General features: G+C 38.8%; 1 protein-coding gene across 1 annotated transcript in view; it reads left to right on the top strand.

Moving 5' to 3' along the window:
• Positions 1-23,134, top strand: part of RELN (reelin) — a 320,681-nt gene that overhangs the window by 185,503 nt on the left and 112,044 nt on the right. Inside the window, exons 12-19 of the mRNA XM_088134961.1 lie at positions 3,202-3,353; positions 6,576-6,688; positions 8,025-8,233; positions 11,306-11,434; positions 12,143-12,252; positions 14,545-14,611; positions 15,830-16,063; positions 16,688-16,849. Of these exons, the coding sequence (XP_087991087.1) occupies positions 3,202-3,353; positions 6,576-6,688; positions 8,025-8,233; positions 11,306-11,434; positions 12,143-12,252; positions 14,545-14,611; positions 15,830-16,063; positions 16,688-16,849 (1,176 nt within the window). The remainder of the gene's footprint in view (positions 1-3,201; positions 3,354-6,575; positions 6,689-8,024; positions 8,234-11,305; positions 11,435-12,142; positions 12,253-14,544; positions 14,612-15,829; positions 16,064-16,687; positions 16,850-23,134) is intronic.

The following is a 23,134-nucleotide window of genomic DNA, read 5'->3' as shown; positions in this document are numbered from 1 at the left end:
TAATTGCATGAAGTTTGTTTTCCAAAACTGATCTGGTTGATTTCTAACTTTGCCCTAGCTTATTTGAAACCACGCAGAGCTGATATTTTTGCTTGCTTGCTTTATTTATTTATTTGTCAAATTTAGTCACCACCGATCTCACTCAAAGAGTCTCTTTAGCTCTGCCAACTTTAGAAATGGTTCATTTTCCCATTGGTGAGAACTCTGGCCTCAACCTACCTCCCGGCTTAAATTGCCCATTAGGTTTTTCTTTTCCCCTCCTATAAAAGTTTAATCTCCTGTTTCTGAAAGTTGTTTTCTCCTGCATTATTTAGAACATATCTTTTCCCTCAATCCAACTGTCTTACTAACATGCAACATAGTCATAGCTTTTGGGTAAAAAAAAAAAAAACAGCTGCAAAATTGCCAAGATATTATCATTTTCAGAATTCACAGGAGCTTCTAAAACTCTCTTTCATACTGTTTACCATCATATCACTCTTTCCAATTGGGTTTTTTTTTGAGGGGGGGAGAGAAGAACCGACAGATGTTCCCTAAATTTCCTCCCCTTTCTCTTACCCTTTAAATGAGGGTCAAGGATCACGCCACCATTAAAGGGCATGTCAAAGGCCTCACTGCAAACGCTGGACTGCATAAAAAGATTTAAAAGTTGGGAGAGACATGAAAGCAAAATTAATAAAATACTAGTGGTGTTTTTAATTAATTTAGGTCTTTAACTGTTTTTAACAAGCCTTCACCAACTTTCAGTGATTGCAACTTATCTGATTCATATCCGAATGTCATGAAGGCAAGGCGTAAAAAGCACTCTGGTATTTCTCACGCATAGGGTCCCACATATAGACACAAAAGCAGACGTGAGTCTCATATACAGAATAGGCAGTAGAATGGAGTTGAGAGACATAGTGTTGGCGTTGTTGCTGGTGAGTAATAGAATGGGCAATAGATGGGAGTAGTAGGGGTAGAAGTAGAGGTAGGCTTAGGCTATGCTACTTAAGCCACGGTTTCTCAGCCTTACCAACTTTAAGACCTGTGGACTTGAACTCCCAGAATTACCCAGCCAGCATGCTGGCTGGGGAATTCTGGGAGTTGAAGTCCACAGGTCTTAAAGTTGGTAAGGCTGAGAAACCCTGACTTAAGCTCTTATACTCTACATATCTGAATTTTGCAGATGCCTCTATTATAAGGCATATAAACAAATCCAAATATTAGTGCAGTTTTTCCTATATTCCCTCACAGAATTATAAAACTAACAGAATACATTTAGAAGTCAACCCTGGATGTAATTTTAGGTTAAATAAATATAGCCTACTGTCAGGGGTGTTTGCAGGAGGGTTCAGAAAGTCAAATGGTGGCCATGACTGTACGATCATGATCTTCAAGATGCATCACGTGCACAGCACACATAAAAAAGATGGGGCTTCTATCCCACTGTTATGGTCACCATCTTGACTTTTTAGACCCCTCATGGGCATACCTGCCCACAACAGCCGGCGGGAAAGAATCTTTATCAAGATAAAATAAGGATGAATAAGAGCTGAAGTGTCTGTCCTGGATATGAGAATTGAGATGTTGTAAATATTCAAGCATATTCATATTTTCTCTCTGAAATATTACAGAATATGATCTGTATATTGTTTTTTAATGTGTAAAGTACCAAATGCTTCTTAGGTTGTGGTTTAGTCTAGTGAACTTTCAGATCTGCCCTACAGCCCAAGGTTTTTGAGGTTTAGCTAGAAATTCACCGGTCATTGAACATGGAACTAAATGTGAGTATCACTGAACCATTTTGATTTGCAGAATGCATCCCTAATGGTTAAAGCTGATGGGGCAGCTGTTCCAATTGCCAGCCAACATTAGGCTAAACTGATTCCCTGGGAAATATTCCATAAAGCAGCAATCCTGATTGTTAGCTCATTTCAACACATTTCCTTTATGGAATCCGTGCATACTGATATAAACATTATAAATTCTCTCTTTAAAAGATTTTTTTGGGCTGTTTTCATGTGCGCTACCTACAAATTGACTACCTTTATAAGGTAAAGAATTGTGCAGTCAATGAGTGTATGATTGGATGTCTCAAGCAAAAACATGTTTGCATGGATACTAATGAGCTGTGCGTCCTTAATTTTTAATAAAATTACAGCATGGTGAGTATCACTGGTGTCTACGTGGGGAGCAAGAGTGCCTATAACAATAAAGGCATCATGGTATCAACATGCAAATTACGTAGCTTCTGGACATGCATCAGACATCATGATACACATACATAGTGGTGTCCTCTCCACGATGCCATCATGATTCATGTGCTGTTGTTTTGACATCATCATGGTTTGTGATGGACACCGATGGCCAGTGTGGTCAGGAATAACTTCTTCTCAGTTTATGAGCCATAGACAGCTATTCAGCCAAGCTTATCATAACCTGCCAGAAATGTCTTTCGAATACTTCAGCTATTCATTGATTTATTTATAAACTAACCATACCTTGGCTGTCAAGAATAAAGCGATGGGTCTATAATGCGGTGCTCTCTCAACTTCATTTATGTTTCCATATTATACTGTCAAATGTCCATCACAATTGGAAATTGGGAAACTGTAGTCCTTTCCTATTCTCTATGTACCATAAAAATACTTTCATTTCCTTGTCCACTCTTAATTTTTGTTATTTTGTTTTGGACAGTTTTATTAGTAAGAATTCATTTTAAAAAATTAAGACTATATATAGCAGTTATGCCTTCATGAGAGCATAGCTGGTATATATAGTTTGCTGAAATGGGAAAGTTATTTTAACGTTCAACTCTTTAGTTATGCATTCCAAATCTGTTTTCTTGATTAAAACTCTTTGTACCCTTTCTACCACAAATAAAACAAGTAAATACTTAAAAATGCAGAAACAAACAAAATAGCAATAGGAAATTAGGAGAAAAAAAATTAAACAGTTAACCAGTATTCCATAATTGCCCACCATTCACTATTTCTTCTGTTGCCTTATTATGTGTTCCCACCAGTTTAATGTTCTTGTGGTGATGGTGCAAACATCAGGGCTTTCTCAGCTGAACTTAAATAGAGGACCAGTTCATTTAGTAGGTGATGATCCTTTATAAACATCCTGTCTTACGGTACTTAAGATTGTAAAGCTAAAACCAAATATTTTTGAACTGAGTCCAGAATGAACTGTTCCTTGCATCTGGGTTGTCTTTAGGTGGGACATATCAGGAGCTGTCATTGGCACTGAATGTGGGACCTTGGAGTCAGGTTCGTCAGCTGTGTTCCTCAGAGATGGGGAGAGGAAACTATGCACTCCATATATGGACACGACAGGTTATGGAAATCTGAGATTTTATTTCAGTATGGGTAAGTATGTGCCATTAATCTTTCTTGGTTATGTGCACATTGGATCATTTCTTCTTTCCCTACAGTGGAGGAAGGTATGCTCCAATGAGTTGATCTCCCACTTGTTTCTCTAAGCAAGGCTTATGCAAATCAGACTTTTATGTACTTTCTCCTTCCAACTCCCCCAGCCAGAACTGGGGGTTCTCTTGGATTCAAGGCTGCTGCTCAAAGGAGCTCAAGGTGACATACAGAGTTCTTTTTCCACCCATTTTTCCACAACAACAACCCTGTGAGGTAAGATGGACAAAGAGAGAATGACTGGCCCAAAGTTAAACAATGAGCTTCCAAAGTTGAGGGGGACCTAAAACCTGGGCCAGTCCAACACTACAACTGCTACACCACATTGGCTGCCACATCAATACCAAATGGAATAAGAAATCCTTTAATTACATAAATAGGACTGTCTAGTCCTGGAGATACCATATAAATAAACAATAAACAAAATAACGCTATTGAGTGAAGCCCAGGTTATTTTCCATGGGCAAACTCTTCAGTAGAATTCAAAGGCAAAAATTTAAACCGGAGTGCCTACAGAGAAGGTTTGATGGCCAAATTACATGTGGCTCAATAAAATAATTTATTTAGTAACTTTTGGCTTCTTTTCAATTTCCAGCTAGATCTTGTTTATTTTTAGTCTTTAGCTGGAGCATGGCATTCCTACCATTTGAATTTTACCTGGGGTATTGGCTTCTTCAAAAGGAGAAAGAGAAGAAAGGGCAAGGCAAGCCGAACCATTTGTGGCTCAGAAAAAGGGGAGATGTAATCACTGACTTTTCATGAATCTTACCATCAGTGGGAACCAATGTTGAGATAAACAAAAAGGTTTAAATTTGGCAAAACCATGCAGCTGGCCTCCATAACATTTCCTCCCCCCCCAAATATTATTCTGCAACGTCCACAAATGGGGGCAAACTGTATGGGAAGCTCATTCTTTCAACACTACGCCCATTAACGCGAAATGGAAAGAACAAGAAAGGAAACAGAATGGATCTGTTTTCCCTGGTGAGGCTGTTTTTTCTGTCAACAAGGAAAAAAACAGACTTTCTTACTGGAAGGGAATTCTCTGATCTTCCGTCTCAATTGTCAAATCTCGTTTGTGATGTGTAATGGACCTAAAATGCAGCAGGAAGGGGAGCTTGTGATGTCCAGGGGAGTCACACCTGCGTGGAAAACAGGAAAGACACTTTTGTCAACCTTATGAACTCTGGGACAAAGCTGTTAGCTCAGCACAGCTTGGGTGATTTCACTGAAAACACTGATTGCATGAAAATGAGTTGGTGTTCAGATGTTGCTTAAAAAAAGAAATGCAAATGGATTTTATTTTGAGTTATTTTTTTATTTTTTTATTTTTATTATTTTTATTTTTATTTTTATTTTTTTTATTTGATTTTGATTTGATTTGATTTTAGAGCTATTTTTTTATCTGAATTATTTTTGAGTTAAAAATGCAAGTGCTCAACTAGCATTTGTTTAGCTTCATTGGCATAATCCTCCTCCGAGCCACAAATATACAAATCTCCATTATGTGAAAAAAATCTCTCGGCATGTATTGAATGAATGTATCAAGATGGATGGTATTAGACACTGCTACAGGTATACATAAACACTTCCCTTTTTAAAGCCATATTCAAACATGAGATCGTTTACCTGCAGTCTGAGGTGGTACAGTCCTACCAGGGCTGTTGCTGCTGTTGATAATTCGATTACTATCAACCTGTGCCCTTTTATGGAGGTTAAACCAATATCCCATTATTATTGATAATTTAAAAATAATTTAAAAATAAATTTGGATAATATACAAGAAATTTGGAATAGAGAACTGAAATATTTTAAACCCAAAAAACAATGGTCTCAGGATTTAAGAAATAAGAAGTAGATGTCTTCTGATTTGAAAACTAGGTTAATTGAACAACAAATTATTTTGCAAGTTTATTAGACTCTTTAATTGATATTTAATTGTTTTTCTTACACGGGAGTGTAGTAATAATTTCAAAGGAATGTTAGGGCACATAATTTGGTCTTGTTCTTGTAAATTCCTTCTTAGTTAACTATTATTACTTGGTGAACCAAATCTTTGAGAGGAAGTTAAAGTTTGAAGATGTTAATGGGTTGTTGAATTAAATCCTCCCAAACTGGAATTTGTATGCTTATAAAGAGCTTTGGATATATCGTGTTTCAATTATTACAAAAACATGATAATTAATTCCTGGAAGGACATGACTGTACCAGACTCTAAAAGTTGACTCTAAAATGACTTAATGAAATCTGTCAATTCTCAGTCTTTGAACCTGCTCTTTATGAAACAATTTGTTTCTGTATTATCTAGGTTTAATTTGATGTTCCAAAATTGATATATCATTACATATATAATTATGATAGTATTATTTTAATTAATTATTCGATCAGTTCTGATCCATTAGACTTCATTTCTACATGTCCAGATAAAGTATTTTTATTTCTTTTAAGATCATAGAGAACTCAAATTCTGACTAAGACATCTTTGAAAATGAGAATAAGGAAAATGCATAGGTTAGTTCTTCTGAAGGGGAAGTGAAGGTTCATCCAGTATGCTGCAAAAGGGCAACAAATAAATTCAGGCATGTCTTCCTTCTGTAAATATCAAATAAATGAAAAGATTTTGCAGGGTCTTAGCTAACCCTAACCATAACCCATTACCTTCACTGTAGGTGCCGTTGGCTAGTATCAATGGTATATGTTTGTTCAATTACATTATTATTAGCTTGTTGTACAACCGATAGGCTTGCAATATTTAATGTTAGAGACAAGAGCTTAAGGCAGTGTTGTCCAAACTTGGCCACTTTAAGATGAGTGGACTTCAACTTCATGCTGGCTGGGGAATTCTGGGAGTTGAAGTCCACTCATCTTAAAGTGGCCAAGTTTGGACAACACTGCCTTAAGGTAAAGGATGATTTTTTTGGGGGGGGGTATTTTTAATACCCAGGAAGTTGGTAAGAAACTCACTCATGTATATACTTATGATACAACCCATTGTACTATGTATATTATTGTTCCACTTGTATTAGAATTAAAGAAAGATGAGTATTCTATTAGCATAATTTTTTCCTATATTGGCCCACGTTACCTTAACAATCTCTGCTAGCCATAATTTTCACTATTAAAATACAAACAACGTTAATGAAATTGTCTTGCATCTTATTTCAGGTGGAAGCTGTGACGCTGGAGAAGCCCATGAAAATGATGTCCTATTATACGCAAAAATTGAAGGAAGAAAAGATCACATAACTCTTGATGTAATGACCTATGCTTCCTATAGGGTAAGTATTCAAAATAAATCCTGAAAGTAGGATTAGATAGATTAAAACAGCCTGACTCCAAGCTGTAAAGAGAAAAGTATCTCCTAACACCACTTTTTCAAAACTGTTTCAGTCAGTGTGGGGTGGCTTTCAAGGGCTACAAGGATGAAGGAATATTGGAAAATTCTGACCCATTCATGAAAGGAAAATTTAGTATCTAAATTTTAGGATCTGAAGGAAGTAAATTTAAACTGAGAACCAATGTGGCATAGGCCAGGAGACTATGAGTTCTAGTCCTACCTTAAGCAAGAAAACCAACTGGAGGACTTAGGAACAGTCTGTCCCTCTCAGCCTTAGGAAGAAGGAGGCAAGGGCAAGCCTCTTCTACCCCTTTTCTAGGTGCATTATGATGTCACGTGCACGTACAAAAGGGGTGGAGCTCGTGACATGACGACATGATGCTGCTTTCATCATTTTGACAAAAGCTCATTCTGCTGCTCTTCATGTTTTCTTGGAGCATCTGATTACAGCATCTCTAAATGATTTTATGCCAGAAATGCCACTTTTCAAAATGTATGGTGGTTCTTAGCAGACTTAAGTAAATTGCTACCTGCAATTAGATCACAAAAAGAAGGATATTTGTGTATCCTTGGGGGTCTCCCCAAACATTTAGACTAGAGTGCATTTATTAGAATCGATAGCCAATATGGCCAAGACACCTCAGATGGATTCAGGAAGACAGAACTAGAGTTTTGGATGGGATTGCAAAAATAATGTTGTTGCATTCCTCTAATTGCCACCAAATGCTCAAGCAAAACATTTGGCTTAAATCAGGAAAAGTATGTTTGTGAATTGAAGATAATTAACAGAGGAATTTCACAGGGAATTGTTGCAGTATAGATTTGCAGCTGCCTGGGATTAGGTTGTTCCCAGGGGGATCTGCATGTGGTGGGTCAAAAAAAGTCAAGATGGCTGCCATAACCTCACAATTAAAACCCCACCCCTATTTTACATGCACTGCAAGTCATCGTCATGACTTTTTTTTTAACCTCCCCACCACTGCCTTAGATGTATCTGGCACTGTCAAATTACTCTTGTAAAATCTCTCATGGATCCTGCACTTCCATGCCTTTGGGAAGTATAATCTAATAACAGAGTTATCCTGTGACCAGTATTCGTTGCTTGAAATCCTAATAGATTCCAACAAAATCATAGTTCTGGATTTCTTGCAGGCCTTTCCCCCAAAGAAACCAAATGCCCAATATACTTATTAACTTTTATACATCATTCTTTTGCTAGAGACTGGAAACTGTTGAAATTAACTGCACTTCTCTGATTTTTCTTATTTCTATCTAAGATTCCCTCTTTGGTCTCAGTGGTCATCAGTCCAGAACTTCAGACTCCAGCCACCAAATTCTGCCTCAAGCAGAAGAATCACCAAGGGCATAATAGAAATGTTTGGGCTGTTGACTACTTCCATGTCTTGCCAGTTCTTCCTTCCACTGTTACACATATGATCCAGTTTTCCATTAACCTGGGTTGTGGAACCCATCAACCGGGCAACAGGTAGAGCAAGCCAGCATGACCTTTTGTAAATACGGTTGGTTCTCTAATTTATAATAGCAGCTTTTATATAACTAGGATTTTTTTGCTTTCCTTTCTGGAAAAAAAAAGGAGTCGGTGCTAAATCTGTTCATATTGTGTGAAAAGGATCCCCAATATACTTGCTATGGGCAAGTTGCAATCATGTACATCGCTCTTCCCTTGAATTGTTAAAACTGTAACATTTAGAATTCTCAGTAAACACGTCCATGTATATTCCAGAAATATCTTCCTATCTGATCCTCATTTCAGACTTCTGCAAATTAAGTAGGTTAATAAATGTGTATGCGGCTTTAGGTGGCTTACATTTTAAAATTAAAAATCACAACCTACTAATAAAAATGAGGAAAAACAGTGATATCCAGCAGCTCATTTCGGAAGAACAAAATGAAACCCAATAACAGTCGAGGCATGAATCCAATTTCATACCAGGGAGAGGATTATAACTCACCCTGTCCCAGGACTGATGAAAGAGACAGATTTTTACAGTGCAGATGTTACACTAGTAAACTGCTCTGGTTCTCTGAATTTTGGAAAGCCTCATTGCACACGTAAGAGCTTCTGTCCTGTTATTAGACTATACTACTCGTCTAGAATACACTATTGGTGTATTGCTGCTCCTGTCTTAGAGCAAAGGGAGAGGCCTTGCAGACACAGCCAAAATAAGTAAAAAAGCGTCTTCTCAAATATCAGTGCAAACTTGCTATCAGGAGATGTGAGGTCCTCATGGAAGTGACCATCAGTTGTCCTTTTCATCTGGCAAAAGACTGAGATAGTAGAACTTACAAAGCAAGAGAACATTGTGAGGAGGAGGAGAAATAAGACCTAGATGGTAAAAATGGCACAGCATTTGCATGTACAGTTTCTCTGGTATCTGTAGTTAATAGCATTACATAGTTGCCTGAGATACCACAGAACCCATTCTTGTGGAAACAGGTAACATTGGTTTGGCCAGTTAAACGTTCTGCCCAAATGACTCAACTTATGCCAGACACAAGAGTGTGAGCTGAACATGGCAAAGGTAACAGTATTGACGTGCCTCCTGCACCTAAAAAAAATAAATAGAAACATAAGGGGAAAAATGGGAAGTTTAAATCAGAGCTTCCTCAGTCTGATGTCCCCAGAAGTGGAGAATTCCAAGAAGCTTGCTTATTAGATCTTCTGGAAGTTGCGATCCCAAATTCTTTGGTGAATGAGGTTGGTGAAAACCCACTTTGGTGGACCTCTTTCATTGCTGTCAGTCTTTAGAGTTTACTATATATTTATATGCAGATGAGGGTATTCTTCATATAGATACTTATTTGTTCTGCTGGTGCTGAGCATGATATCACAGCAGGATGGGGACCTAAATTGTTTCCATTTTTAGTAAGCGATGCTGAACAGAAATTCTAATATGAATAATTCTTTTTAAATGAAACTTTCTTTTAGGATACATGGATCAGCATAATTTTCTGCTTGATAGTGAAGCTTTCTGATATAGTCTTTGATCTCTTTTGAACTGTTTTCTTTGCTTCCTGTTCCCATAGTGCCTCAAACACCGTTTTCTTTTTTTATGAGTTGCTAACTTTCGACAAATCTCATCTGAATTTCAAAAATAATTTGGCAGCACACATTTCTTTAGCCATTAAAGCATTATTTTGAATAGCACTGTCATTTCATGACTGGGAATGTAAGAAACCTTGCATAAATATATGAAGTGAATATGGTCCTCAAGGTATCCATATAATTTCACCTCAGATGGAATCAGTGAAGCCTCATAAGCTATTTAATGCAAATTTAAAATACCATGCACACAATAACTGTACAGAAAGGCATTCTTCAAGGAAAGTCATATTCCAGATAAATGATTCTGAAATGGGTAAGCCTTATTTGGTGTCAAGCTAATGAATTATTAATTTGTTTTAATGCATCATCTGCAGAATTTAAAATGGGGCTGTTAGAATTAAATTGCACTGTTTACATTACTATATATATACATTTTTCAAGGGGGTAAATTTCTGTTAATGTTTCCCAAATTAGTTGACAGCAGAGCTCACAGAATATAATAAGACTCATGCTACATTTGAATGTATGTAACTGGCTTTCATTTTTAATAATGAGAGGCAGTAAACTTTTCTTAAAATACAGGAGTAGGTGTTGTTCTGGGTAAAAAAACACCCACAAATCTTAATTGAAACTGAAGTCCTCCCCCCCAAATCCCCCATCACAGGAATTGTGGGATGGCTGAAGGCGGTATCAACTTTCCTTGCAGGCATGCTAACTAATAGGTTTGTAGTCACTCTGCTTTGAGTGCCCCACACTTTATCTGACAGGAGATGACACAAGATGATTGAAAATAGAGCCCAGGGAAGAGGTGCTTTGAAGTGCTTCTGGCACTTTGAAGCAGCTCTCCCCTGAGAATGAATGGCATCACTGAAGATTGGGTCTTCAATTTTGACTGGTGGGGCTTGGGGCAGGATCTCACCATGTTCTCCCAAATGGCCTCTAGTGTATGTCTGCCTTTCCTGTTTTGTTTCTGAAAATGCTTATGTTGACTATAACATCCATGTACCACTTGACCTTTAACTCTGAACTTATGAAATATAAACAGCCTAACTCAATATCCAACTCAGCCTACTGACCCCTCCACAAAGTTGTTTGAGGAACCTATTGTTAGCAGAATCACATCAACCTTTCCTCTCAGTTTTTCTTAGTCTGGCTCTCATCTGACACATCAATAGTATATCATTTTTTAAAAATCAAATGTGCCTGCAGCGTAAGTAAGGCATAGAGACATTGTCAACACACCCATCAGCTAAACACTTTCTGACATGGGTAACCATCTTGTGTTTTAGTGCACCGTAGTTCATCTTGAATGTTCAGCTTTTCAGCACTCCCAGGCATTTCATATTTCAGCATCTGGAAGATCAATTATTTAATAAGCCATGATTATAAAGCTTTTATGTGTTCTTGGTACAAATACCAATTTACTGCAATTTAGTCCAGATAAGGAATTGAATTGTTCCATTTTATGTCTTTGTTTCATTTTGTGGCCAGTGTTAGCTTGGAATTCTCCACCAACCATGGCCGTTCCTGGTCATTACTTCACTCTGAATGTTTGCCAGAGACATGTGCTGGATCCCACCTTCCTCACAGTACAGTCTATGCTTCCGAAAACTACAGTGGGTAAGGGAGTTTTTTGTAAAAATAACTACCCGAAGAATGATGAAAAATTAAATTGCTCATGACTCTGAAAAGCAGCGAAGATAATAACCCCTCGTAATTTCTTCTCTGTGACAAAGGCAGTTAAATAAGGTACATGATGTTAAAAATGCTGTTCTCCTAAAATTAATAAAGGAACAGCCTTCCCTGTTCAAGAATTTTAGGTATGAAACTGGACTTGATAGAACAATATTTAGTTTTTGATAATCTGTTGAAACTAGTTTTATTTCTTAAGAAAAACCTAGTTCTAACCATATATGGTATTCTTAGAACAGTGTTGGCTGGCTGGGGAATTCTGGGAGTTGAAGTCCACTCATCTTAAAGTGGCCAAGTTTGGACAACACTGTCTTAGAAGTTACTCTTCTTGAAAACCTTAAAGCAACAATATGATAGATCTAGAACTCTTGCCGGAGTCAGATAGTTCAATAGTGATAAATTTACAGGGGTGGGGTGTTGCAGGCTGAGCGAGTTGAGAGGACACTGAGGCAGGATTTATACCGTCACATCTATTCCATATTCCCATAGAATTTAAGCCAGTATGGTAATGCAAAACTGTCTGATGTTGTCTGTGGATGGAACTGGAATCTCTGGGTTTCATTTAAGCTGATCACCTTTACATTTTAAAATCAACTTGTGACCTTGAAAGCCTGAAAACTCGTATGTTTGTTTCAGGTGGAACCGTATCACTATTCCCCTTCCAAATGCAGCATTAACCAGAGATACCAGGATTCGATGGAGACAAACAGGATCGGTTCTTGGAAACATGTGGGCAATTGACAACAGTTAGTACTATTTATTACCACCAATGTTATAGCCAATAAAACTTAACAGCTGTGCTCTTTTACCTTTAACTACTCTCTTGCTTCCCCATGGAATAAACTTGGAAGTCCAATTTTGAAACATTTTTTCTGATAGTTTGGTACTTAAGTGAACAATGATTTCCTAATCTAAACAGATTGCACAGTCACATGATAAAATGAGAAGTCCAAAGCAGACAAAACTCTAAATGGGAAAGAAAAAAAATAGTATGTTGTTAAAGCAAGTTTCCCACTATCCCTTTCTCCATATGAATCAAATTCTTCTCTTGAATCGCCAGTGCTTTAAAGTTCATTTTTCTAAAACTGCTGAAACCAAGTTCAGAATGAATCCATCTGATTTCATTTTAATACCGCTAAGGTCAGAGGGAATTCATTTCCAAGAGGGGACAGGTAAAGAATAATCGTTCACAATGCTACAGACTGCACCCATCCTGGTGTAGCAAGGTTTTAAGACCTACAAGAAATAAAGACTAAATAAAAAGGGTCAGAGTCCTTTAAAAACTAGAAAGGTATGATCAAAGCAGAAATATTTTACATGTATAACATGTTCCTTGTAAGTGACATACCCTTTGTTTTTATATTATTATATTTCAAATTATTTTATTTATATACTTCTATATTATTAGCATAATAAGCTAATTGTAAGTGACATATCCCTTGTTTTTATATTATTAGCATAATAAGAAAGCTGCAGATCTACTTTTGAGTGCTCTCTGGGCTCAAAGGTGGAATATTAATTGAATACATAAGTAATGTATAGAAAAGACAGTGTATTACCCTGTGAAATTACTGGATGTCATTATCCCCTCCATTTGAAACAGGAAATTGCCTACTTTAACTTGTGAATATATTTTTTTAAAGATTGTTTTGCTAACCATTTGAAAGAGAGCATACCTTTCCCCCTTAAAACAGGTTTAGCCCTGAAAAAGTTTGAGGCTTCAGTCATGTGGTCATGGCCTCCATCTCTCTCTTCCCCACTAGCCTTCAAACTCAGGAAGCCCCAGTAAAGGAGTGGGAGTGAAGGGAGCTTTGGATCTGAAATATCAGAGTCTTTCTCCAGCCCCTTGTTTGGTTGAAAAATGGATTTTGGTGTTGTTTAAAGCAGTGTTCCTCAACCTTGGCAGCTTTCAGATGGGTGGACTCCAACTCCCAGAATTCCCCAGCCAGCTGGCTGGGGAATTCTGGGAGTTGGAGTCCACCCATCTGAAAGCTGCCAAGGTTGAGGAGCACTGGTTTAAAGAATGAAAAGGTGAATGCTGTACTGTTTCTCCCCCCCCCCCCCCGCCCATTCTGGTGATCTGTTGCTTGCTAGGACCCATTGGCTGGGTGTGCATGACATCCCAACTGGATCATTTAAGGATGAAGCATGTCATGCAAACAGAGCAAGTTCATTTCTAGACTACAACAACTCCCAAAGTTCTCTGGGTTAATCAGGGGATACTTACTCTGTCCCCACCATTATGCATCAGAGGAATCTGGAAGAGAAACCTTCAGATACAGATGTGACATTAGAGTAGCCCCATTTAAACACTCCATGGATTTCCCCCCCTTTCACCTTCTACAGGCTCATGGGGATGCGAGAAATGGGAGCAGAAAGAAGGCTGGATGGGTAAACCTCCCCTCACTCCATTCAGGGTGATTTGACCTGGTTCTTATGATCTTCTAACTTAAAAAAAAAAAAAAAAAACACCAAAAAAATTACTCTTCTATTTAACAGGAAAAAAAAAACCACCCTTCTATTAGTTTTATAGTCTGAAAACACCTCTTGAAAAATGTAATTAATTCCTAATATGTTCTTATGAGGTTATTCGCTTCTTTATTTAAGCAGGGATTAACTGTTACTATTTCAAGGCAATATTAATTGTATGAAGTGCAGGTACCACTTTCCAGAAGTGAAGGAACATTAATACCAGACATTTCCAAACATTCTTATTCTCATGCAGTCATCCTGCTGGGAACAGAATCACGTTTAGGCTGGGGAATCCAACCACTTGCTTGGTGTTTCAATTAAAACAACCCAGGCAGATAACTGTCTGACTTCTACCTGAAGAGTCTTTGCTTGGACACATCTAGTGAAAGGGAGGTAGCAGCTCTCTGAGTAATTGTTTCTATCTACTGTCAGACTTAGGGTAGAAGTTTTTTAAAGTTATATACTTTAGTCTTGCTAGATACAGTTATGAACTTTGTATGCCTATCACTTAAAAATGTCATTCGTTCTGGAATTTAACTTCAGCACACCTATTTTTTCTTCTGTAGTTTACATTGGACCTTCTTGTCTCAAATTCTGCTCAGGGCGAGGTCAATGCAGTAGAACTGGTTGCAAGTAAGTCTGATCATAAAGCACTGTCCAATGTCTTTTGTGTTCTGTAAAGTTGCTTTCTAGGTTGTAGGACAGCCTGTCCTCTGGGATTATAGCTCCTCCTGGTAGCATAATCAGGCTCTTTAAAAAATGACAAATTCCTGCTTTGCTTAGATCAGACGTATCTCCATGGCAGACAGATTGCATGGGCTGGCCTGAAGTTAACACAACAGCCTTAATTGGAACTAGAGGAAAGGCTTATTTTAGGCTCCAGTTAATTCTTCTCTCAGTTGAATGGTTATTTTCCTACTTTTTTCTGAGTCATGAATGTGATAACTCTTAACTTTGGACCATTCTAATTTGAAACATATTCTTAAGTCTTTATTGTTCAACTGCATTGAGGGAATGTATTGTTATTTATTGTTCAGCTGCATTAAATTTTGAGAGAATCTCTCAGAGGAAAGATTGTCTATGACCACTAAGGAAGAAAAGGGAGGATTTTGAGCATAATAGCAAATAATAAGAATAACAACAGCAACAATAATAAGTACTGTGGGAATTTAGAATTCAAACAGACAAGGACCTGCCACATAACACCCCAGACTTAACAACTGTTGATAAGAAAGACAAAAAAGTCTGGATAGCGGACATTGCAATATCTGGAGACAGCAGAATAGAAGAGAAAGAACTGGAAAAAGTCACAAGATACAAAGACCTGCAAATAGAAATAGAACGACTGTGACAAAAGAAAGCAAGGATAGTACCAATAGTTATAGGCACCTTGGGTGCAATCCCAGAACATCTGGAGCACCACTTGAAGATCATCGGCAAAATCACCATCAGTCAATTGCAGAAGGCAGCTTTATTTGGAACAGCTTATATCCTGCGACGATACCTTTTACACCATTGAAGAACAACATCTGCCTATCCCAGATTCTTGGAAAGGACTCAATAGGTTGGATAAAAATGCCAAATCCAGTCTGAACAACTGGCTGACTCTGCAACCAACAATAATAATGGCAAAATCCTGTAGTTATAATTAGTTAATTAGTCATAGACTATTCAATTTCATCTTTTTTCTTACAACTTTGGAAAGAACAAAAAATGAAGAGAGGTGATACATAGGTATTAAAGTTTTGTGGTGTAATGGCTGTTATTTCTTAGGATCTCTTACATTATCCGTAACCTATTTCTCTCAAATGTTGATAATATTTAGCTGGCTTTTGCTTATTTCTGTAACAGGTGTGACCCTGGCTTTTCAGGGCCTGCATGCGAAATGGCTTCCCAAACGTTCCCCATGTTTATCTCGGAGAGTTTTAGCAATTCGAGACTCTCTTCGTATCACAACTTTTACTCTATCCGTGGTGCTGAAGTCAGTTTTGGCTGTGGAGTTCTAGCAAGCGGGAAAGCCTTGGTTTTGAACAAAGATGGGAGGCGACAGGTCGTCACTTCTTTCTTTGACAGCTCACAGTCGAGGTAAATAGGAATAAATGGAAACAATGCAGACCCATTTGAACTAGATTCTGGATATACTGTATATTGCTTGGAATGAATCCCCGGTATCTTCAGTTAAAGGTGGAGCTTCTGTTTGATAAAAATAATTCAGTGAGGTTGCTTGCTTCTTAATATTTTTACATTTAATTTTAGGTCTGAGAGTGCATTTCATTTTTTTTTAAACTTTGTTTTATTTGCAGTGCTAAGTGTTTAATACATTGGGGGGTAATTATATGGTGCCTGAGTTTGCAAACATGCAACATTAATATCAAAAGTGAGTGTCAGAGCCAAGTGCTAATTAATTATTTATGGGGTTGTATTTATTTTGACAGCTTGTGGCAGCTGATTAGATCCATTCAATAGCTCCTCCACCCCTCTGGTTCCTAATAAATAATTGAATGCAATAATGATTGGCACTTAAAAACAATATATGCCATACTACCTGGCTGGACTGAATAAACAATTTCAGCTCCAGAAAGGACTCTTCGATATTGTTTACCTTAGGTTCGCCTTACTATATAAGATTAAAAAAAAAAAGACAACAGCTTTAGGAAGATAATGCTGTAGAAATGGTAATTTACAACGATTCATACCCTTGTTAACTAGATTCCTCCAGTTCACTCTGCGACTTGGAAGCAAATCGGTTTTGAGTACTTGCAAAGCACCTGATCAGCCTGGGGAAGGTGTCTTACTGCACTATTCATATGACAATGGGATTACATGGAAACTGCTGGAACATTATTCCTATCTTAACTATCATGAACCAAGGTAAATGCATTGCTTTAATGTGGAATAATGCAGAGGCATCCTATTAGGAAATAATCTGTTTGACCACAGGCACAGAGGCTATTGAAAAGTCCCATTATTCTTTTTATAATATACTGTAGCATTCATTTACCTGCTTTCTGTCGTGCCCTTCTACCAAAAAATGTGAGATCCTGCAGAAATTCTTCCTGTTTTTATCCCTGTTGGGGGGACTAGCTATTCTAGCAATCTAAACCTGGATCTTCCCAGTCCTGACATTCTGTCCAGGAAGGGTGGGGAACATACAGCCTTAGGGATCCTTCATGTCCCCTGGGTTGCCTTCTGGAGACCGTTAGAGCCCCGCTTCACCATGATTGCTAGAAAAAGGATTTTTTTTCCTGCTATTTTGAGGCCAGAAAAAGAAGAAAACTATAGAGTAAACCTTAAAATAGACGCATACCAATGAAATCAAACTCTTCAAAAGTCATCCCTCAACTTGGTGTGGTATGTGCTATCCACTTTGCAGTCTTGATCCCCAAAACAATGTTAAATTGTTTAGCCCCTAAAATGATCCCCTCTGTAGCACATGTAAGCCAGGATAGATTTGGAATTATTATCTGGCTCTGTGGTCTGCTTCTCTCTGCTTCTGTGATCAACTAGATGATTTTGAAAATTGAAAGGCACTCATATAGCATTTGGGTAGTTACAGTTTATGAAACAAAGTCCCTGTCATATTATTTAAAGTTTGCATGGTAATAGAAAAGAACTTATGGTCAAACACTGTTTACATGTCCTCGTCTTGCCTTCCATGCAAAAAAGTGAGGGGCTCCCCTTCCCCCCACAAATATGGAATGGGATTTTTTAGACCTAGAATTATTTGACATTTTATGCAGCAAAGATGTGTAAACTTTCTCCCAACCCTGCCCCCCAAAGCAAAAGAATCACTATTCAGTTTTAAAGTGGGTTGCCTTTTTACACAGGTGTCTGCAAGGAGGGGGTCAAAAAGGTTGTAGCCACAACTGTGCAATCAAAGCTCTTCTCCTTTTTATGTCCATGCCATCTTGACTTTTCTAACCTCTCTGTGGACATCCCTGACTCCTTAGTAATCAGATTTAGTAGCTGCAGGATAAAATGCAGGATCTTTGGACACTGTGAGGCTATTTTTCAGCAATATGGGATATTGGTCACTCATACTCAGAAGTAATGTACAACTATCCAATAAGAGTGTAATATTGGAATCTGTTAATTTTTCCCAAATACCCCTCATTTACCTTTTCATGGATATGCCTGACCTAAGCAGTAACTCCTCAAAATTACTTCTTAATGCTAATGATTACTTTTGGCAATTTCATTGCTTTAGTAAAGTTTTAGGAGTGTTTTCCAGTGGAAGGTGTAATAGCAATGCACCTTCAGAGCTGTGGAAGGAATTAGTCCACATTAGACTCAATTACTGCTGTTGCTTTGCTGATAAAATGCATATAATCTGCTCCAGTTTCATTTTTGCAAAACCCCAGGGGCAGTTTCTCAGAGTGACCTATTTTTATGGAAAAGTTGCATTCCAGGTAAAGATCTTGGCTTTGTGTGGGGTTAAGTGGTGGTGCATGGCACATCATAAGGGAACTGAGATGGCTCATTTGCAGTACAATACTTGTGTCAGATATTCCGATCACTTTTCTTTGTTCCCTGTGTCTTACAAGAGAAACTGAGGAAAAGCTACTGTAGCTCTTGTCGGTCTCAAACTACCATTGGTGCAGTTGCTCTTGGTGCAAACACGTTTTGGGCAAACCCCAAGAAAGAGACTAGGTTTGACACCCTCAGTCTGATATTGAATTCTGGGTCCTCGCCTTAGAACTTCTCATGAGACTTATCATGTGGAGTCCTTGGTGCTCTCTGAGCTTGGTTGTTTGAATGCAGATGTTTCATTACCGGACTAGATAACACAATCGGTGCTAGTGAGTGTGGAGTTTGCTCCCTGTTTACATACAGTTATATGCAGTTCCCTAATCAAGGAAGTACCAAGAGGAAAACCACACCCCCACCAACACTGGCAGGGCAAGCTACTGTATATAAACAGGGAGCAAGCCCCACGCTCGTTAGCACCAATGATGTTACCTAGTCATACCTAGGTAATGAAAGGTCTTCAGTCAAACAACCCAGCTCAGAGAGCACCAAGGCCTCCACAGTTCAACCCTGAGCTACAGATATGGTCTTCTATTGGCTAATCTGTGTACTTGCCCTGACACCAGCAGCTGTCAATGTGGAGTCAATAGGAGCAGATATGGGGATTGACCCAGGTAAAACAAGAATACCAGTTTGTATGCAGAGCATTGAGACAGAATTCAAAAAGCATTTCATTACTGCAGGAAAAAATATCTAACACAGTCAGCTGATGATGTGCATCTCAACTATAAAACTCTTGTCGTTTTTTCAACCAAATACAATATTTTCCTACACACTTGCCTGGATATGTGTGTTGTGAAAGAAGGTTTATTTAACGATCGGTCCAAAGTCTTGTGAAACTCCTATCTTGGATTTTTCATTCTTCAGAAAAAGCTACTTCCTTCCTCTTCATTCCTTGTGTTAGGGGGAAAATGAAGTGCGTGTTCTTAGGAATTATCTTTGTTTTTTATGGCTGAACTTGACTCACAACATGTTAGAAACCAGACCACACACTATTCCCCAGATTCTTTTAATTGTCTGAAGTGTTTTTTCTATGACATCCAATCTCTCAGAATTACTTGTTCAGTTTCGCCATTTGATCTCCTCCTTGCTAATCAATTAACACGTTCTTCCTGCAATAATAAATGCGATATCACAATATGCTTTAAAGGCATATACATTGAAGTTCACAAAGACCGCATAGAAAGCACTTTGTAATGTGCTGTTTTCTGTCATAAGTGAAGATGCAAAGCTGTCTTTGCACATCTGGCACAAATTAAAGAGCAATAGCATGTACGGTGGTTATCGTTAGAGGGGAAGGGGAAACAAGGGGGAGATGTCGAAGTTAATGTACGAATTGATGTTTTTCTAGTCACTTGCTACTTGATTTACAGATTTTTTTAAAGGAAAAAAGACAAAAAAGACAGGCTTGGTAGGATACTTACAGTCCCTTTGACAGTATTTTATTGTACATTGATGGGGACAAATGCTCCTTATGCTGTTATGCCTCAGCCTTTGCCTGCATGTTTCATGTGGGCATCTGCTGTTATTGATTTATAGAACATTCACAAAGATGTCATTGCCATGGCAATTAATGTATGCTCCCCGTGGCTGTGTTCTGTAATTGCTCCTGGAAATTCAATATTATTCTTAATTTTCTTCACAGTTCATCAAATCTAGGTTTTGTTCTCACAGCTGCCAGGAGAGTTCTTGAAGACTCCTCGTGGGCCTGGCTCGCAAAACATGCAGCAGAAGACTGCTCACGGTCTCTTCCCCACTAGAATTCATGTTTGGATAGTCCTATTTTCTACCATTCTGCTTCCCCCCCCTCCCCCCCAATAGTGAGAATGGAAGTGCATTCAATTTCCTGCTACAGTAAGATACATATAAAAGTAAATTGCTTAATCAAGGAATAAAATACGTGCTTTGTGCTCGGTGCCAACACTCTTTGGCAGAAAGCTGACACACACAAGAAGGAAACAGCCTCTCCCACCAAGACATTTTTCTGTCCCAAACAGGAACAAGATGGTACTTGTGTTAATTGCATTTACAAAAGACAATTTGATTGGCAGTTGGGTCTGTCTTCAGTGGCGGCATTGGGCTCATCATTGTCCAAAATCCCTAGCAGATACAGACAAAGATGTAAGACACAGAGTCTTTTTGTCAAGATACCCAGCCCTGTTCTTCCGGTAGCTCTGGATAGATATCCCATTCCAATCCAATTTATATTTATAGGGAAAGAAATCATTCCAGGCAGGAAATTCGAGGGCACGTACAGACTATGTATTATTTATCTTGGGGACTGTTAAAAAGCTGCTGAAAAACTTAACAAAAGTTCTCTTAAACCCTGACAACAAATGGAGGTATTTATTCCAAAATAAACCTTCCCAAACATGCAACCAAAATAAAAATAAATGAGGAAAAAATGAAGTGCAGAGTTTGATAAAGGGATGATGACTAACCTGGTTAGAAACACAGCCTGAGGCATTTAAGAATTCTGTCTTTATCTTCACCTTCCCACTCTTGATCCTGGAAAATGCAGCTGTCAACTCCTAAAGTTAAGGTACTGTAGTCATATCTGGGCTGCAAAAATCCAGATAACCAGGAGATGGCAGAAAATAATTAAAATTTTCTGTATCTCTTTGTTGCCATCTAGTGGACAAACCAATTATTGTAGTTCCAACAGGGCAACTCTACGAAAGACGCAGAGTGAGTCCTTTATTACAGGGTCCCTCAACCTCAGCCACTTTAAGATGGGTGGACTTCAGCTCCCAGAATTCCCCAGCCAGCTGGGGAATTCTGGGAGCTGAAGTCCACCCATCTTAAAGTGGCTGAGGTTGAGGGACCCTGCTTTATTAGGTCTGCCTCAGACAGCAAATGGGATGACCACTTCCATCACGATATAATATCCGAGAGATGTAAAATATGAAGAAATAAAACATGAAGAATTAAAATATGAAGAAAGGGCAAATGATAACAATGCAATCATGATTTATTTATTTATTTGTTTATTTGTCACATTTATATGCAGTAGCCACTCATCCCACAATAAAGTGACTCTGGGTGGCTTACGATAAAAACAATTATAAAATCAAAATAATAAAACAACCACCCTTTAAAAGGCATCAGTAATATTATTAACAACGAGACAGTGGAGAAAATTGATGTTAAAAACAATGCAGCCATCTCATCAAATCGTGGCTTGTTCTTAAAATTCAGCTGAGTGAAATACATTCATCAAGAATTAGGTTTAATTCAGTTTAAGAACTATTAAGGAAGCCAAGCATAAGCCTGTTCAGTCTTTATAACCCAAGATTCTCCACCAATATTTCAATGCTGGATCCCAGAGCGGCTGCCTGCAGTGGTAATTTTACTGGGTGGAAAGGTAGGCCCTTGTCTTCCCAGAGCTAACATGAAATTTCAGTTTTTTCTCCACCTTACGGTAAAAGTGATATCTCTGAGAAAGGGGAGCGGCAAAATTGCTTTTTAACTTTATATCTCGCTGTGTTGCTCATTCCAAAGACTCTTCTCTTTGACCGCACTTCGTATCTTTCCTCCCACCGTACAGCAGAAAGTAGCTTTTTAAGAGGAAGCTTGTAGGCTCTATGGAGTGAGGGGGGACGCAGGTGCCACAGGGCATGGGGGGTGTCCATGAACGGCCTGGCATGAGCTGTGGGCTGGCGCTAAGGAGTGCGAGGGGAGGGCATGCTATGAATTACGAGATCCCTGGGATCCTTGGGATCTCGTACTCCATAGTGGGGCTCCTTGGGAGAAAAAGCAGCAGGAGTGACTTATGGGAGTGACTTGTGACCTTCCTTGCCAGCTTCCCCATTGACTTTGCTTGTGAGAAGCCAACAGAGAAGGTCCCAAATGACAATCATGTGACTGCGGGATGCTACAACCATCCTAAGTGTGAGCCAGTTGCCAAGCTCCCAAATCATGATCATGTGACCGCAGGGGTGCTGTGATAGCCAGAACTTCAAGGACTGGTTGTAAGTCCCCCTCATTCAGTGCTGTCATAACTTTGAATGGTTGCCGAATGAGTGGTCGTAACCTGAGGACTACCTGTATGTCTAGTTTGGTTCAGCTGTGGTCAGGGATTCCTTTCAGGCATGGCAAGATATGATGCTTATATACATCCGGGCATGAAAAGTTAGTGCCAACACTTTTGCTTGGACAAAATCTCTTCTTACTTGTGCGGATGCCCTGTATAAAAGTAAAAAATAAAAGTAACAATCATTACTGAATTTTATCATACCTGGTAACAGTGGCATGTTATGCCCATGTGGGGCCTTAGGCAAAATAAAATTTAGGGGCCCCAAAGTTTTGATGCAAAAAAAATTGATGCTCCCCCCACCTTCTCGGCCCCACATGGCACCCCAACTTCCTGAAGAGGAAAAGTGATCTGGCCGCTCCAGCACCAGTGCAAAAGGAGGGAGCTGAACTCAAGCCCAGGTGTCCCAACTGATGCCCTCTGAGGGTCCCCCAAGCAGCACCTGACTGCCCACCCACCTGCCTTCTCCATCCCAAGCCAGACCTGCTGCCACTGCTTTCTCCCCCACACGGGGCTGCTCTTTTGCCGGCTTTGGTTGGGGAAGGAGATGGGTGGCTTCAGGTGGTTGGAGCTCAGCAGGGTGGGTGAGGGCAGTA

Source organism: Python bivittatus, unplaced genomic scaffold (genome assembly GCF_059951505.1).
Source record: "Python bivittatus isolate LINGU-HERP-01145 unplaced genomic scaffold, Pbiv_v1 ctg000120_np1212, whole genome shotgun sequence".
In the NCBI taxonomy this organism is placed as follows: Eukaryota; Metazoa; Chordata; class Lepidosauria; order Squamata; family Pythonidae; genus Python; species Python bivittatus.
Note: the sequence above shows the minus strand (reverse complement) of the source record. Positions and strands in the feature narration are given on the sequence as shown.